We start from the raw sequence: 17,110 nt of genomic DNA, 5'->3' as shown, positions 1-17,110 counted from the left end.
AATATCTGTGATTTAAAGACATCATATCTCCCTAATTGCAACGACACCGGGCTACAGGAACGAGTCGAAAAAAATATTCCCCCATATTTGTCATATGCCTGTCGATTTTGGGCTACACACGTAAAACAAACAGATTTCGATGCAGTTCTCGCAAAGAAAGTGAGAAATTTCCTTCGCCACGAGCAACTGCTCTTCTGGCTTGAAGCTCTCAGCCTTATCAACGCACTCAACAGTGCAGGTCCCACCCTGTTACTCATTGTCCCATGGCTGAAGGTACGCACAATTACTAATGATAGCATCAAATGAAATACTGACATGTGAGCGCAGGACCATTCCGGATACGAGGATATTTTGTCGACTGCAATGGATGTACAGAGATTCATCCAAGTCTTCGGCAATATCATTTTGTACAGCACGCCACATCTATATGTATCAGCGCTACCGTTCTCACCCATCAACTCAGTGATGTCTAAGGAATTCGCTAAAAGATTTCCGCAGACTCTCCGTCTGCCAGCTGGACAGGATAAGGACTGGACAGCTGTTCAGAGCGTGCTCCGTGGACATACGCAAGGGGTTCTATCAGTCTCCTTCTCACCAAAAGGCACTCGCATCGTGACTGGATCTGAGGATAAGACTGTCCGGTTGTGGGACGCAGCAACTGGGCAGCCAATTGGTCAGCCGTGGAAGGGACACGATGGTTCAGTTAATTCAGTTGCATTCTCGCGAGATGGAGGTCGTGTTGTAACTGGTTCTTCGGACAGCACTGTCCGGCTGTGGGATGTAGAGACAGGGAAGCAAGTCGGTCAACACTGGGAGCACCGTGGTCCAGTTAATGCAGTATCATTCTCACCCGATGGAACTCGCGTCGTAGCTGGTTCTTCAGATCACACTGTCTGGTTGTGGGTTACAGCTACGGGAAAGCCGGATGGTGAGCCCTGGCAGGGGCACAATGGTTCAGTGAACTCGGTTTCATTCTCACCGGATGGGTCTCGCATCTTGACCGGTTCTTCGGACAACACTATCCGCCTGTGGGATGCAGTGACCAGACAGCCAGTCGCGGAACTCATGAAGGATCACACTGATTCAGTTAACTCGGTCTCATTCTCCCGGAATGGGACTTGCATCGCAACTGGTTCTCGAGATTTCACAGTTCGGCAGTGGGATGCAACGGGGAAGATAGTCGGTCAGCCATTTTTGGGGCACACTCGTTCGGTCAACTCAGTTTCATTCTCACGGGATAGCAGTCGCATTGTAACTGCTTCCTCGGACAAGACTATTAGGCTGTGGGACGCAAAGACAGGGCAGCCAGTCGCTGAACCCTTGCGGGAACACAATAGTCCAGTCAACTCAGCGTCATTCTCACCTGATGGCGCTCGCATCGTGACTGGTTGTTCGGATGGAACTGTCTGGCTGTGGGATGCAGTGACGCCGCATCAGGCCCGTCAGTCCTTGTTGGATCACACTCGTTTTGTCAGCTCAGTTTCTTTCTCTCCCAATGGAACTTATATCGCAACTGGTTCTTTGGACACCGGCATCGTCCGACTGTGGCATGCGGTTACAGGGCAGCTAGTCGGCCAGCCTCTGGAGGGACACACTTCCTCGGTTATATCACTCTCATTCTCGCCAGACGGGACTCGCATCGTAACTGGTTCTTGGGATAAGACTGCTCGGTTGTGGGATGTAGAGACAAGGCAGCCAATTGGTCAGCCCTGGGAGGGACACAATGATTCGGTTAGCTCGGTTGCATTCTCCCCAGATGGAACTCGTGTCGTGACTGGTTCTTCGGATAAGACCGTCCGGATGTGGGATGTAAAGACGGGGAAGCAAGTTGGTCAACACTGGGAGCATCGTGGTCCGGTGAACGCAGTATCATTCTCGCCCAACGGCACTCATGTCGTGACTGGTTCTTCAGACATGACTGTGCGGTTGTGGGATATGGCTGGGCAGGTAGTTGGTAAGCCCTGGCGGGGGCATTGTGGTTCAGTCAGTTCAGTATCATTCTCTCCTGACGGTACTCGCGTCGTGACCGGTTCTTTGGACAAGACTGTCCGGTTATGGGCTGTAGCAACTGGAGAGCAAATTGGAAAGCCCTTGCATGGTGGCACTCATTCCGTCAACTCAGTCTCTTTCTCGCCAGATGGGACCCGTATCGCGGCTGGTTCTTCGGATCACAATGTCCGACTGTGGGATGTAGCAAAGGAGCAGCCGGTTCAAGTTGGTGAGCCCTTGCGGGGGCACACTGGTTTGGTTAACTCCGTCTCGTTCTCGCCAGATGGTACTCGCGTTGTGTCTTGTTCGGTGGATGGCACAATCCGGCTCTGGTGTGCAAGAGATATAAATTTTCCAGAGCGCGCCGTGAAATTCTCCTCCGACTCTTCTCGTGCACTCTGCAACACTGCCGAGTTAATCACAAACACCTCCCATGATGAGCCCAAGTCGACCCCCTTTTTGTTGAGAGATGACGGATGGGTCGTTGGACCAAAAGATCAGCTCTTATTCTGGGTACCACCCACTTCCCGACAGGCATTTTATAGTCCTTGGAATGCCTTGGTCATACCTACGGGATATGTTGAGCTTGATTTGAGTCGCATGGCACATGGATCACAGTGGCAAAATTGCAGAGGTCCCACTCGGAGAACTACGAAGGAACGGTTATCTTCCCTTGGTTCGTCCGGCTAGAGAAGACATGTCACACGAGTGAGTACCTACCCTTTCGTCTGTGGCAGTTGTTAAATCGATATTTCTAGTTGTACGTCTCATTCCAACGATTGATATGTGGAGATGCTGGATACAATATGATAGTTTTGCATATGATAGTTTTGCATGGTCGAATTCGTTTACTATTATAATTACCTATCCATGATTGAGACAGGCGCCTGTGCACCAAGTGAACGACTTCCAACCAAGTGACACCCATCACTTCCCTCTTATGTTGTAGGGCATGAACTGAATCACCAATGAAGTTATGCGGTTGCGCGTGTGGACGGAATCTCTGATATGTTTTTTGATGATCATAGTGACTCGGAATTGGAACACAAACGAGCTTAGAACACTGGGTCGGTGGACTGAAGAAATTCGGGCCTGATGATTGTGATTGCTTGACGTATGTGCTACAGTATAACCGTATGATGTGCATCTGAGAGATTCAGATGAATGGGAGTACCATGAGAATGACGTGTGCAAGGACACCCTGGGCCACGGTGGTCAGCTTGAGGGACTTTCGATGGTCGGGGCTTCAGGCTGTCGGGTATCTTGACCACTGGCATCCATGTGGTCCACTTCAGCAGAAGGTCACTTCAAGATGAGAAGACACCACAGGAAGGTAATATGATGGTATAAGCGAATTCTGTCCGGTCATTAATAGATTCACGAGTCATACTTGGTAGTAGTAATCATGATGACCATCGGGGTCCGCCGGGAGCCTTCGGACATCTCCGCAGCAATTCGAAACACGACAGGGTTTGGCCTTGGCCTAGTCTGACTTCGGCTCTCACTTGAATTCGGGCTATGTCCATCACAACCTGCCAAGTTATCTCGCGTCGGGCCGTGTCGGCAGTGCCCTTTTCTCATCCTCCACATGGTCACCTCGGTGTAGAGGTCTTCCTTGATCGCTTATCTGTCTGCGGTTTCCCGACCCCGCGGCAGCAAACAGAAAGGAGCGCATAATATACCGTTATACCCGTACTTGTTCATGCTGGGCCATCATGATCAATCATCCATACGGCGCCGCGTCGAGTTACATGTATGCTAATGTGGTGAGTTTTCATATTGCTCGAGCATAATGTTCTCAGTCTTACGGTTCGGGAATTCTCTCAGGACCATAGTTACAGCCAAATTTCTTATGTGTCGCCTCCCCCAGATCACCTGTACAGCTTCGTGCCGGTAGGCCGCCTCACTGTCCTAATCAACCAATGTTGACATTGCAAATCCGTAGAGGTTTTCAGTCGATTCCGTGCCCTGGTACGGGGCCACTGAGCACACAGCTACAACTCCAGATAGAAACTATGACCGACAAGATTCTTTGCCATTTCGATGGACACTTCGGGTATGTATCCAAAGCACTCTATAGTACCTATTCTTAATACAATTTCCCCTACTAGGACCGTACTTGTCGCTTGCTGAAAGGAGTGCAGTCGAAAGTGAGGAGTAGATGGCGGCCACTTCATTTACGATCCCTGTTTTTACGCCCTTGTCACAATGATGTCCATGATGACCCAGGTGAGTTTTATACTGGCTATATCTGGCTTCGTCTCTCATTAGACATAGATGTATATTTCTGATTATTTAACGATGCTCTTGAACTTCGACTGTTATATTTATCCTTTTGCCATACCTGGCCGCTCAGCGATCCTGTTTACCGGATGTCAATCTCTTCGAAGTTTCAATACTGTTTTAGGGAGATCTTTGAAACGACGGTGATTCAGCTAGAGCGGTCCAGTCAATAAGCTACATTCCCATCTTTTATGTCTTCGTCTGAATGATCTGTCGGGCCATTGTATGTGCCATGATGCCATGTTCATCCTTAGTACGTTGTATTGTTGTCTTCAATATTGTCCCGTTGCCCATCCTCCGTAACTATTGTGATGCAGACGGCATTCAGGAGGGCCACACTGATAGCGTCGTTCATTAACTGGGCACAAGCAGCTCTATCTCCCGCTCCCTTGTATTTTCCATGCCCTGTCTATGATATCTAATGCTTTTCTGCACTCCATTGTCACAGCTAGCGCCTAGAATTCAGTTCGATATCCGCCGCGCGTCTCGCATCTCCTCTCGCCCGTTCCTACTTAGTGCGGCTCTCGAAGAAGCACACATTGAGACTAGGCCTACGAATTATCGTGAATAACAGAGCTGGGCCTGTGTTGTCCCAAAACACCTCAGATTCTACGAATACATTTTGTGCGCTCTCCTTTCCACGCCGTGCACGCGCACTCTTGTTGATGCAATTCCACGTATATGTACAGGATGGCCGTGCCTTCGCTCAACTGTGCGGCATGTCCATTAAAATTTCGCGGAGCACACCAAACCTCTGTTTCCCGAGGCTTTAGATCCAACACGTGAGATTGTCCCGGAATTCTCCTGAGAGAATGTCGGAAAGTGAGTCTTGTATGCAGTGTGTATGCACATTCTGACATCTGCGTGATAGACACGGATGTCACGTTTACCGAGGGGGGTGGGTATTTTTGTAATGGAGATCAATGAATACTAATAGAGATACAGACATTCTCAAGCAGCGGTTCTCGGGTAAGAAGATGGCTTCAGTCACCACCTCCCCAGACGGAAAAGGCAAGTGCATCCAAAAATACTACAAAAAGGCACCCAAACAAGCTGCAAAGGAGGCATCAAAAAAGGCTTGCAGGGATAAGGTCTGTCACTATCATCACTGCCTGATGTTCCCTTCTGAGTCTAAGTTCTTATTTTTCCTATCTGGACCCAGCTAACCGAAAGTCGGTCATCGACCTTCAGATGACGCTGCTCTTGAAAAGGGAGACGGAAAGCTGCAGCACATGGGTCCGATTCTGATGCCGATGACGTTACGCAAGTGAATGAGGTGGATATCGATACCGTTGCGACACCGTGGTTTCCATGGCTAAACCAGAGAGCATCGCGGCTCTCCAAGACAAATTATATTTGCATATGGCAGCTCTCCAACGTAGTTGACAAGGTGATAGAGAATTAGGAGATAAGGACGAGCTTTTGGAGGAAAGGAGAAGGATACGTGCCGCGCGCTTCGTTAAAAAGACGAAAAGAGACGCAAGAGATGCGCAAGGCAGAGGCTGAAGGTGAGAAAAGGGGGCAAGAAGGAAAGGGTTTTACTGTCAAGGTGTTTTGTATCTTGCAAGGTTCGAGCTTGAGCTCATCCTCAGTGCTTCACAAACAGAGTCAGCTACTTTTTAGGCGATGCCAGTTTACAGTTCTGAGATTTCAAAAAGGGGGACGTTCTTAGGTCAGTCAATACAGCACCAGTGACTATCAAATTCAAAGAGGGGACAGTTATGACGTCTTCGAACCACGAACAGTTTATATACCGCTTGCCTCAAGTCTCCTCTCTAGTCTTCTCCGACTTCTCGACATTTATTACACTCGCACTCAACGCTTATCCACCGCTAAACTCACCATGTCTTCACCTTTTACCATCGATTTTTCTGGTGCGTCGCCTGGGCTATCGGTGATGGTCAGTCTAACTCGTCTTGATTCTACCTGCAGGACGATGCATCATTGTCACTGGGGGAAACCGCGGCATTGGGCTCGGGTACAGTGAAGCTCTCGCTAAGACTGGTGCCCGAGTGGCAATTATCTACAGGTTAAGCTTCGCTACTTCGCTGTCAACAATCGCTAATTATTGCGCTGTTAGGAGTCACAAGGATGCCCCTAAGGTCGCTGAAGATCTGAAAAAGAAATATGGCGTCGAAGTCAGGGTATGTTAGCAGCCTGCTTGTGGAAATGCCGTCTTCACATAGACCCCTATCCTCCAGGCTTACAAGTGCGACGTCACCAATGCTAAGCAAACCGTTGAGATGTTTGAGTACATCAACAAAGAGCTCGGCCCCGTCACAGGTCTTGTTGCAGTGAGTAGATCTGTTTTCGCCAGATTGTTTCTTACGATCGGTTTGATCACAGAATGCTGGCGTTTCCGTCGTGAAGCCTTCTCTCGATCTGACCACGGAAGATTTCAACTACGTGTTCAATGTTAATGTCCTCGGCGTGTTCAACAGTGCCGTGGCTGCTGCAAAGTAAGGTCTACCATGTATCTTGTGAAAGCATAAACTCACGAATATGGCAGGCTTTGGAAAGGCAAAAACTTGAAGAACCTTTCGATCGTGATCACGTCCTCCATGAGCTCGCAGATCATTAACCAAGCTGCGACAAACGAACCCTTGACGCAGGTGTTCTACAACTCTTCCAAGGCCGCCGTCTCCAACCTTACAAAGGGGCTGGCTGCCGAGTGGGCTGGACAGAACATCAGAGTGAACGCAGTTTCTCCCGGCTATGGTCAGTACTTTTTTTCCATGTCTCAAGCACGATGTACTGAAAACTTCTATCAGTGAAAACGGATCAGACCGACACTTTGCCTCGCGACGTGATCGAATATGAAAGGAACCACATTCCCTTGCAAAAATTCGCTCGTGTACGTGCCAACATGTATTGTATTCTATTTCGATTTTGCTGATTCTACTTATTTTATCAATTATAGCCCGAACAGATCACAGGACAGGGTCTCTTGCTCTTGTCTGAGCATGGGGATTACATGACTGGCGGGGAGTATTTCGTTGACGGGTATGTCTGCCGGATTCGCACATCATCAAAACTCTGACAAGACTCTTCGCCACACTTCTCTAGCGGCCAGCTTATCTGGTAAATTCGCTTGCTATCGCAAAGCAGTTGTGATCGACGACGTGGTTGGATGATTTTGTAACAGATAGATGTAACATTTGTAAAATAACTTCAGACAAAGCCATGCTGCTGTAAAGATATTACGGAATCAGGAAGGACCGTGACAAGATTGACCAAGTTCGCTCTGAAGTAAATGCTGCCGAGATTCATCTTATCATCTAGGAAGCGAGTGGACGATTGAATGGCTGTGGTGCAATAGATTGGGTTCAAACTCGCATACACATTCGTCCGTGCCAAGCTTGGCATTTTCTGTGCGACATGTTGACATCAAATAAGAATAGGAATAAACATTACAGACCAATTAGTTCGCGAAAAACCAACCCATCTTTCTCGCACTGCTTTTTCTTTATACTGGTAAGGGCAGAGGAAAAGAGTCAAACAAATAATAACATTATCGACAAATCACCTACGCGAACACGCCGTGAGATTACGCTGCCGATGGCCATGACGGCTGCGCTCGCTGTGAATCCGATAGCGACTGGTACAAGCGATAGCAGCATGTATTGCGGTTGGCCACGATGATTCTCAATAATGTAATCGGCGATTCCAACAGCAAAAAGAATAGATGACCAGAGGGCGAATATGACAGGGCTGGCAACTGCAATCGCAAGCAAAGCTGAGTTGATGTAATCACCGCCTTTCACTAGCTCTCCCATGTCCTCGTCCGAAATAGAGAATGCCTGGATAGGGAAGTACTGAACAATGAAAAGACCACAAACGCTCAGCCCAGCTGCTCCTAGCCAAACAGAGAAAGCGAGAGGGGGTGCGGGTGGTGAAATCGCGAGAATAGCCGCATTCATAGTGGCGAGGAATGCGAGCTGTACAAACACGGATTTATGTGATATATTAGTGAAGATCATGATGACTTGTTTGAGCATACAGCTTACCGTGTTCGACAATCTATCCCACTCTGCTTGCTGATCCACACGCCAGCGATCAACTGCTTGTAGGCCGGCTGTGTCAGCGGCCTCTGCAAATTCACGAAATCGGGAAAGATAAATGCGTCCCATTTGGAGTAAAAAAACATTATCCAAGATTTGGAGACACAACAGATAGAATTTGGAGAGGGGACGAGACATCATCCGAAGCACTGCTGGTGTGAGGTGCTCAATACACCTCAAACTGGAGGCAGAATGGAGCTCCTTGAGGGTTCATTTCAACCATGTTTATGCAACGCGAAGAAGGGCGTATGCGGCTGTACATGACACAGGAATGCTCAAGGCTGTGCGCGAACACGCGGCAATTGTGAGTAGGATTTGCTACTGATATATGGAGCGACAGCTTTCAGAGCATGCCACACCATGAGCACTACCTCATTCAATATTGATTCGGAATATCGCATCGATGATTTGTGCAAATTGGTCTTGGGAAATTTAGAGTATCAGCAGGTGGGGGATAGTGGTGAGTTCAAAATAAAGTTTTTTTCATTCAAGACAAATAACAAAAAGACGGGACTCCTGGCACTGCACCTCCTGTCAAAACCAGCGCCTCGAAATATGGCAAGGCACTAATACACAAACTGGAATTGCTCAAGGACACTCGATTCTCCCACTGGCGTCACGAGTTTATTGTCCTTACCCTGACTTACGCAAGTGAAAGGCGTGTGCTTTACTTGGAACATTCTTGGCATGGCGGCGCAGGACTAGGAGAACGGATACCCGTGACTCTTAGCAGTCTTTTTAGTAGTCAGAAAGGCAGCGCGGATGAAGCAATGTTCTATAAACCGAATGATCCTCATGAAGACCACCGGAGGAAATGCACCATGACTCTCCTCGAAATTCAGTTCTCTGATCATCCTACTCACAGCCCTGTCACTCTTCATTCCATCGCCCGAATTCTAAGGCAAATGGGGACGAAACATAAAGCCTATGCGTTGTTCAGTGCCAATTGTTGGGCTTGGTCTCGAGGCATTGCTATGGCCGTTGCCATAGAGTCTAGTAGCAACGTTGAGATAGTGACCATGTCAGGGAGGGATGTGACGTTGCACCAGCTCAAAATTTACCTGTTGACCGAGTATGGTGCATTTGGGGGTTTACTTTTGCATTGCATAGGTACATCTCGTGCATTTCAACGCACTCGGATCCTGACTGATAGCCTGAAATCTCAGAGAAAGGGAGGCATGACCTACGTTGGCACGAGTATTGTACTCTGCGATTTGCTTGTTTCCTTTATGGCTTCATTGACCTTGGACTTTGGTTCAAACATGTCATTTTCGGTCCTCTCAACTGGGTACTACGCGTCAAGGAACTGTGCATTTACAACGACCGGACGACCGACATGAACGATCAAGACCATACATACACCCTACTGCCGCCTGATTTCACAGATTTATTCCCTACATTTCCGGGTATCTCTACCCACACTCTGGGATCCAGATTCTGCGGGCCAAGTAAATATCTATATATTCTGGTTCCTCCAATTGCAACCCCTGGAGCAAGAATCACATCAGTTCATGTATTTCTTTATGGCACTGTGGAGTCGGAACCAGGCCAGGAACAGTCAGCCTCTGTTACCGAAAACACTCTCAACAGAATGGAATGGTTTCAATGTGCTATTCTTCGGCCAACACCGGACGGAAGACTCATCGAGGTATCTGAACCTGCTTGTTTTTCACTCAGCGTACAGTTTCGGAGTGAATCGGGGAGGCGATCGTATGGTGCTGTACATATCATGGAACATCATCATCCATTGACTCTGGGGTTACGCCAAGGGGACTTGATAGCAATATGGGCCCTCGGAAGAGCTGGCTTTATCCACAAACCAGCAGGCGCTTGGATCAAGGTATGTTGCTTCATATGCAGTAATTAATGGCATGAATGAAAGGACACACATTTAGGTTGTGACGAATTACCGGCTCGGAATTTTAGATTGGCTGGTTACGATGCACGTGGCGAAAACGATTGCAGGACTTATCCTATACCCTCGTGGTCATACTTGGCTAGAGATTGTCATAAAGTGTTGCCATGAACTGAAGTACCTGTTTATTGAGATTCCGTGGTGTTTAAACAGTTTGTGAGTCAAGCTCCCTTACGATTTCTCGTCTAATTGATCGTTTCCCTATGAAATGTAGTTGTAGTGACTGGCCATGGTCCGCAATTAACATGGCAGCATCACACTTACTTTCTACTGTCACACCGCTCCAGCTACCTGAAGATAACGGTGACTCGGACGAGCACCCAGTCGAAGTGACATTGTCCAACTTCATAGAACAACTTCTCTCACCAAACGGCGGAAAAGGGTCGCCGTTTTGTAGAGCTATAATACACTCCATCTCCTTCGCACAAGCTGAGATTGACCTCTTCAAGATCATCGTTCTGCTAGTCACCCTCGATAATGTGAAGTATTATGTCCATATATGTCATCCCAAAGACGAGGAATCTCTCTGGCACCATTTTATCACTTCCCTGTGGAGCTCTCATGGGCTTATGCAGGATACAGTGGTAATATATCGACAAGGAAAAATGCAGAGAGCCGCTTGGAAAGCCTTGGATGTCGATTTCACAGCCGAGTTGTCTGATAGTGACACTGCAGCATCGCAGAGTATTCTCTCGGTCGCCTTGCATTTACGCAACTTACGGAACAATTACTGGTGGTATTTCTGGCTGAATGAAAATTGGCAGTGGCCTATATTTATCGTGAAGGCGATAATGAAATGTTCTGGCGAGATTGTCCGTCTGCAGCTGCAATGCGACGAAGAGCCGCTGCAGATTGACAAGTGGGAGCAAACTAACGACTTGCTGGGAGATAAGGTAGAAGGTTGGATACATGCGGAAGGCAGAATATATGGTGAGTCTCCTCGATATTAGTTATATTTTGTTGACCGCAGACATAGGGAATGGAATGAAGGATGATATACTTTTCTTGTTTGTGCATGCACGAGCGCGTTTCTTGATATGGTCAGGCATACTAATCTCTTTCTTTCTTCATGTTTACTATCACTTCTAATCTCTGTAATGAATGCCACTCCGCTGGCTACAGAATTCCCTTTGTACCGATTCCGAGTGCTACTCTGCCGCCTATGGAGTTCCCATTATACCGCTATCATAGCCATTCACCTGATATAAAAGCCTGTTCTTACTTTCCCGGTATCTTTAGTTGATAAACTCCCGCTCGCTCATCTCTCATGATCGGTCAATCCACGTCGAACTCACTAGCATCTCATATCAGGCTTTTGCTAATCAAAGGCTTTTAACGTTGACGTTAAAGCTTGAAGCGTGGACTCGGCCCTTTCCGCTGCTTAGTCAGTAAGTCGTCCGCAATGTATTGAAGTTAGCCACAATTGAACCGACATCGTCGTCGTCCCTCGCTGTAGCTGTCCTTGAAGCCTCAAGTTTGGGCTTGACTGGCGGATGTATGAAGCTAATATCCGCTGATGCCTCTCCCAGGATGTCGCTGTAGTACTGTGAATGCAAGTGACTGTAGTAGTACAGCTCTACAGTCCACACTGTATTAGGTCACGGGTGAGCTTACATGCATATATATATATATAGATCCATCCATCTGACATCATACTAAGAAGGTTCACCTGGTCAGCAACTTACATCCCCAGATACTCCAACAACGTGTTGCACAAAGACATGTCAGCCTACCAAAAGCTTGCGCTATTACTACGTGCACACTCCTTATCCTTAACTAATGTGAGTACATATTAGGAAGGCAATTTCACCGCGGTTCACCGCAATTGTGACGGTTCTTGAAGCTCGCCAGAATGAAAGTTCGAGATCTGGGACCTCCTTACATCTCCCTTCCTCCGACACTACATACATCTCATAGACGTATGCAACACACCATGGCTTCGAAAGGTTTTACCATCGACTTCTCTGGTGCGTCAGCTGCGATTGTGCAGGCATTACCCTTCAATTGACATTGTTTGCCTCGCCGTAGAAAAATGCATCATCATTCACTGGGGGCAATCGCGGGATTGGATACGCATATAGTCGTGCTGTTGCTCAGGCTGGTGCACGAGTGGCCATTATCTACAGGTTGGCCCTAAGTTGGGCATCCATATGTCAAGGATTTTTCTGAAATGAAATGCGTCTTTCAGAAGTTCCAAGGACGCGCATGAGGTAGCTGAGAAGCTTGGAAAAGAATTCGGCGTGAAGGTCAAAGTATGTGAGATGTTTGGTGGTTGACTCGTTGGATTAACCCTTTCTGTTTATTTACGCAGGCTTATCGATGCGATGTATCCGATGCAGACAAGACAAATGAAACGTTCTCTCTCATCGACAAAGATCTCGGTCCGGTGACAGGACTTATAGCAGTGAGTGGAACGCTCTTCAGCCATTTCATTTCTTTGAACCGAGTGGCTTGGTATCACAGAATGCTGGTGTCTCCGTGGTGAAGCCTGCACTCGAGCTGACCAACAAGGACTTCCATAAAGTGTACGGTGTCAATGTCCTTGGTGTATTCAACAGCACCAAGGCCGCGGCAAAGTAAGTTCCATCATGATGGATTTTGGAAAGCGTGAGCCAAACGGATATGGCAGGCTTTGGATTGACAAGAAGTATGGCGGTTCGATCGTTATCACATCCTCCATGAGCTCGCGAATCATAAATCAAGTCGCGCCAAATAAACCATTAACTCAGGTCTTCTACAATTCATCCAAGGGTGCTGTGTCCACTCTCATGAAAGGGTTGGCTGCAGAGTGGGCTATTCATGGCATTAGAGTGAATGCGCTGTCCCCTGGTTATGGTCTGTATCTTGTAATAATTCTGTTGGTTTTAACTCGTTGAACATTTGACATCAGTGAACACGGATCAAACCTCTGGTATGGAAACCTGCGTCCTCGAGAATCAAGCAAGGACCGTACCGCTCGGACGCTTCGCCGAGGTATGTACCAAGTGATTTTGGTCCGACAAGCGCTCACCACCTCAAAAGCCGCATGAGATGACAGGCCAGGCAGTGTTGCTTCTGTCCGATCATGCCAGCTACATGACGGGTGGAGAATATTTTGTCGACGGGTACGTATGGTATGATTATTCTGAGGCGCATTATTGGGTTTTTGACGCCTTTTTGAACTTTGAACTTTAGTGGCCACCTCATTTGGTGAACTGTCATGTGCTCAAGGAGCGATGTGTTTGAGTGATTGTACGTATTGGGATATGACTTCAAGCGAGCGCGCAACAGGAAGACTCGGACGCGGAAAAGTTGTCGCAGACAATTGAATTATGACTGTAGCAGCATTGAATGGACCATCGATTCGTGGACCTATATGATCAACATGCATAAATGGCGGTGCTATGCGCCCAATTAATTGGGTCATCAATATAAGGCACTGTAGACGAGTGGTAAGGATCATCGCAAGCAGAGAGATCTGATGAAGGTTGTCAGTATGCTATTTTGATGATTGACGGTTAAAAGAATCTGACATGCTGTAATAGCAGAAGGGGAGAATTTCAGTCGTGGCTGCAATTCAAGACCACAGCCCGCACTTTGATGAGCCGTTAGAAGCAATTGAACCTTTGGATAGCATTTCATCCCAAAGCGACTAAAATCGGTCTAAAGAACAAGTCCTCGTCCACAAAGTCCCTGCGAAAGTGATTGATCATTTTGATCATCTCTAAAGAATCTGCGTGATCTCATCAAGTTCCATACCGAATGGCCCATCTCAATTTAAACCTCAAGGGGAATAACACCGCGGTCTTGCGGGGATGCTACATGGGTGCACTGTATGCGGAGTCCTCGCAAAGCTTGAGCCCTCGGAGGATCCAAGATGGTGGGTTCAACGTTCATTCGCGTCAAGTCTATGACCACGTCCGTGGATCAAAGCTATCTATAAACCACACCCCAGCTCAGATGGCCATTCTTTTCACTGAATTCTTGGCTGGAATAATAACGTGCAAATAAATAAGCGGCGAACACGTTTCCTCTATTATTATATCACACAGCCAGGAAAGAGCGCTTTGCATGTGGGCTTGTGTCATTCTCGAGGTCATCCGGTAAGACGTCGGCACGGGTGTGTACACTTTGCTGCAATTGAACCTGAACACCTCCATGCGGGAATGACGGAGAATAAATCTGCAGGTCGCTATTGAATGGCCTGGAACCCACACGCGGCATCCATTGATTGTTCCGCGAGGAAGAAACTGTGCCATTGGCGCGATAGGAATCACCATGAGATAGTCCCATACCGACGCGGACGATAACGGAAGAAAACTGGGGGAAGGATGCACGTGAGAAAGGGCGGAAGAAACAGTTGGAGAGAATCGACATACCACAATGCCCTGTGTCAGACGTAGGGTGAGCAAATTGGAAAAATGAAATATACAGAACTTACGATGATCGGTGACATCTAGATTAATATGCCGTCAGTTCAGTCTTTTTGGAAGGAATGGCTGAACTTACTGGATTCAAAATGATGAATATGGCTGCGGACTTAGAAGTATATGTTACAATCATAACCACGAGCAAGGCTGAGTACACAGAACCTGTTGGTGCATGAACACATATCAGGGAGTGTATTGCTAGATTTTTTTTTACCAGATTCAATCATGATAGGCACCAAACGAGAGACCTGGTCCCCGCTACCTTTTACGAAGTGCGCAACTGCTTTTTGGATCTTCAAAATTTTGAAGGCAATCAGCACTGAAATGCGAATTCAGTCCAGACCCAAATACAGAGTAAAAAACAAACATGTGCAGATCACATTCATGGCCAGAGTAATCGAGGAAAATATCTTGACGCGAACGGAGAGGGCATCGGCGAAGACATTATCACCTAGAACGACAAAGTTCAGAGTGTATACCCATAAAACACCGATAACTATACTACATGTTAGCCGCAGCAGTGGGATGGCAGAAGGAGACAAACCAATATCCGCGATAAACAACAAGAAGGGGAAGGCGCAAATGAGGTAATTCCTACCCCATAGAATAAAGGAGCGGTATAACTGCAGAAATGCTCAGATTTGAATAACAGCAAGTTTAGAACTCGGATGCGTACAATGAATGCGTCGGACACTAATGTAACAGCGACATACAGACCACTCTTTAGAATGTTCTGCCAAGTGTTAAATGTGTCATAATATCTGGTTGGATAATTTGGCACTGCCTCGTCTGTGGTGAAAGCCTGCATGTTGCGCAGAATGTCGATGAAAAGGTGCTAGAGAGTTATCTATAAGATACGTGGACAATGTTGAATCGACGAGACCCGTACTGCTGTGATGAGGATGAACAGTGAAACTGCAGTCCCAAGCAAGTAATCACTTGGTCGCGAATGCCTCTTCCGTAGTACAAATATGCATTGAATGAACACCATCAGATATACACCTAGGCAAGGATCAGTATGGGACACACCATGATATAGAGATGGGAAAACAACACCATATGCCAACGACTCAATGAAAACGCCGATAAGCTCAGCTGTCGAGATTGTCAACGCCATGATACCTCGAGTTGCCTGCAAGTCGATGTGAGGTAGGTAAGATTGAGGAACTTTATATAGATACTCTCGTGCTGGCGAGTCTAGTAACAAGCGATCGGTTGCACGCACCACAATAAGCGCTATTTCTCGTAGACACACGAAGCAGTAAAGTGAATTTACTCTGTATTAAAAGCATCTGATCAGCACAGACTGGTTTAAAGTGTGAAAGCAGATTACACCCTTCGACTCATAATCCCACGCATAAGCTTGCAAGCAGACACTAGTGCGGTCATAAAGCTTTAGTGGGAAACATCCGCCAGATCATGACATTGCTGGCACCAGGCACTTGGACAATGCTATTGCGACTATCATCAGTGATCGCTATTAAGCAGACGTGGCATGTAGACTCGTAACCAGTCTGGTGAGAATTTATTGGCGTAGTCGTAGTCCGAAGAATTGGTCGGTCTCGGCAGGCGAAGCGAGGACTTTGAAATTTGGTAGATGCCCGTATGCCGCTTGTCAACAACGCAAACTCTTACCGTGAAAAGTACAATATCCTCTCAAATACAACAGTACATCGCGCCGGAGCACAAATCATTGATTAGGACAATCAAAATGATTCCATTCCATGCATCATACCCACCCGTGATGATGTATCAGCAGCCTGAACTTTTGGCTTGATCCTTCCAGCCTCGAAAAATTCTTGCTGTCCTCAAAATACTTCATGGATTGCGGATGACAGTCATGGACCTCATGTTGTATTCAATCTCGAAAAGACCCTCCAGGCAACTTGGAGATAAGGTTTCTTTCCAAGCAAGGCACTTGTGCGATTTCTGAATGTGTTGGAGTGTGTGGAAACGTTGTGTCTTTAGCGTACATGAGCTCGCTGCAGCAATTTCAAAGGTGTGACAGTGATAGCTCTCTTGTTGGAAGAAAGGAGTAGAGGGATAACCATAGCAATGCCAAGGGTCTTTCCAGAGCCTGTCGCAGCTCGAAGTACAACTTGAAACCCCTCTGCCACGCCACTCGGACGCTGGTCACGAGCCTACGTGGCACTATGGCTTGATCAGTGGTGCGTCAGCTTGGCCGGGGCTCGATTTTTCGCCTCTTGCCATTCGCATTTGCAGCTCAAAATGGAGGCATTTTCCATTTGATGACTCTGTCTTTGTATCGGTGTTGACGGGAGGTGCGGCGGGCATTTGGATGCGAATCTGAAAGCAAAGTATAATACATGACTCCTTCAAGAAACGTGCCACCGCTGCACCACATACTAAGTGCTTGATAAGTTCGAGAATATTTTCGAGTGGTTGCTCAGATTATACACCGTGAAATGAGTCCTTTAAATGAGCTTCAGTTG

At 47.3% G+C, this 17,110-nt stretch overlaps 7 protein-coding genes across 7 annotated transcripts; 5 read left to right on the top strand and 2 right to left on the bottom strand.

The window, feature by feature from the left end:
• Window positions 1-2,451: 2,451 nt before the first annotated feature.
• EDB93DRAFT_1095098 (uncharacterized protein) lies at window positions 2,452-2,679 on the top strand (the record flags this gene model as incomplete). The annotated part of the gene is made up of 1 exon (XM_041446662.1): window positions 2,452-2,679. A coding segment is annotated over one exon (228 nt), but the record flags the coding sequence as incomplete, so codon positions are not given.
• Window positions 2,680-3,459: 780 nt separating this feature from the next.
• On the top strand, window positions 3,460-4,758 carry EDB93DRAFT_1181040 (uncharacterized protein). The gene is made up of 4 exons (XM_041450652.1): window positions 3,460-3,755; window positions 3,817-3,882; window positions 3,935-4,045; window positions 4,101-4,758. The coding sequence occupies exons 1-4, from the start codon at window positions 3,705-3,707 to the stop codon at window positions 4,278-4,280; spliced, it is 408 nt and encodes a 135-aa protein (XP_041301966.1). The 5' UTR covers window positions 3,460-3,704; the 3' UTR covers window positions 4,281-4,758.
• Window positions 4,759-5,748: 990 nt separating this feature from the next.
• On the top strand, window positions 5,749-7,562 carry EDB93DRAFT_88382 (NADP-dependent mannitol dehydrogenase). Its single transcript, XM_041457808.1, has 10 exons — window positions 5,749-5,821; window positions 5,879-6,146; window positions 6,205-6,301; window positions 6,353-6,416; window positions 6,474-6,566; window positions 6,619-6,731; window positions 6,782-6,990; window positions 7,044-7,126; window positions 7,193-7,275; window positions 7,339-7,562. Exons 2-10 carry the CDS (start codon window positions 6,116-6,118, stop codon window positions 7,355-7,357), a joined length of 792 nt encoding a protein of 263 aa, XP_041301965.1. The 5' UTR covers window positions 5,749-5,821; window positions 5,879-6,115; the 3' UTR covers window positions 7,358-7,562.
• Window positions 7,563-7,766: 204 nt separating this feature from the next.
• On the bottom strand, window positions 7,767-8,402 carry EDB93DRAFT_1108512 (uncharacterized protein; the record flags this gene model as incomplete). Its single annotated transcript, XM_041447848.1, has 2 exons — window positions 7,767-8,210; window positions 8,280-8,402. 2 exons carry the CDS (start codon window positions 8,400-8,402, stop codon window positions 7,767-7,769), a joined length of 567 nt encoding a protein of 188 aa, XP_041301964.1.
• Window positions 8,403-8,584: 182 nt separating this feature from the next.
• Window positions 8,585-11,591, top strand: EDB93DRAFT_87926 (uncharacterized protein). The gene is made up of 6 exons (XM_041457789.1): window positions 8,585-8,793; window positions 8,841-9,443; window positions 9,500-10,173; window positions 10,229-10,404; window positions 10,463-11,178; window positions 11,225-11,591. Exons 1-6 carry the CDS (start codon window positions 8,694-8,696, stop codon window positions 11,335-11,337), a joined length of 2,382 nt encoding a protein of 793 aa, XP_041301963.1. The 5' UTR covers window positions 8,585-8,693; the 3' UTR covers window positions 11,338-11,591.
• Window positions 11,592-11,969: 378 nt separating this feature from the next.
• Window positions 11,970-13,556, top strand: EDB93DRAFT_1108510 (uncharacterized protein; the record flags this gene model as incomplete). The annotated part of the gene is made up of 10 exons (XM_041447847.1): window positions 11,970-12,029; window positions 12,195-12,215; window positions 12,277-12,374; window positions 12,437-12,500; window positions 12,560-12,652; window positions 12,712-12,824; window positions 12,878-13,083; window positions 13,139-13,221; window positions 13,252-13,352; window positions 13,505-13,556. The coding sequence occupies 10 exons, from the start codon at window positions 11,970-11,972 to the stop codon at window positions 13,554-13,556; spliced, it is 891 nt and encodes a 296-aa protein (XP_041301962.1).
• A 715-nt stretch (window positions 13,557-14,271) lies between these two features.
• EDB93DRAFT_1234236 (uncharacterized protein) lies at window positions 14,272-15,774 on the bottom strand (the record flags this gene model as incomplete). Its single annotated transcript, XM_041451327.1, has 9 exons — window positions 14,272-14,547; window positions 14,660-14,683; window positions 14,737-14,819; window positions 14,872-14,976; window positions 15,025-15,153; window positions 15,202-15,280; window positions 15,334-15,492; window positions 15,547-15,659; window positions 15,714-15,774. The coding sequence occupies 9 exons, from the start codon at window positions 15,772-15,774 to the stop codon at window positions 14,272-14,274; spliced, it is 1,029 nt and encodes a 342-aa protein (XP_041301961.1).
• Between the last annotated feature and the right edge of the window lie 1,336 nt (window positions 15,775-17,110).

This window comes from Suillus bovinus (assembly GCF_016758785.1).
Source record: "Suillus bovinus strain UH-Sbo-P2 chromosome Unknown EDB93scaffold_109, whole genome shotgun sequence".
NCBI lineage: Eukaryota > Fungi > Basidiomycota > Agaricomycetes > Boletales > Suillaceae > Suillus > Suillus bovinus.
The sequence above is the reverse complement of the archived record's forward strand: the minus strand, read 5'-3'. Positions and strand labels throughout refer to the sequence as shown.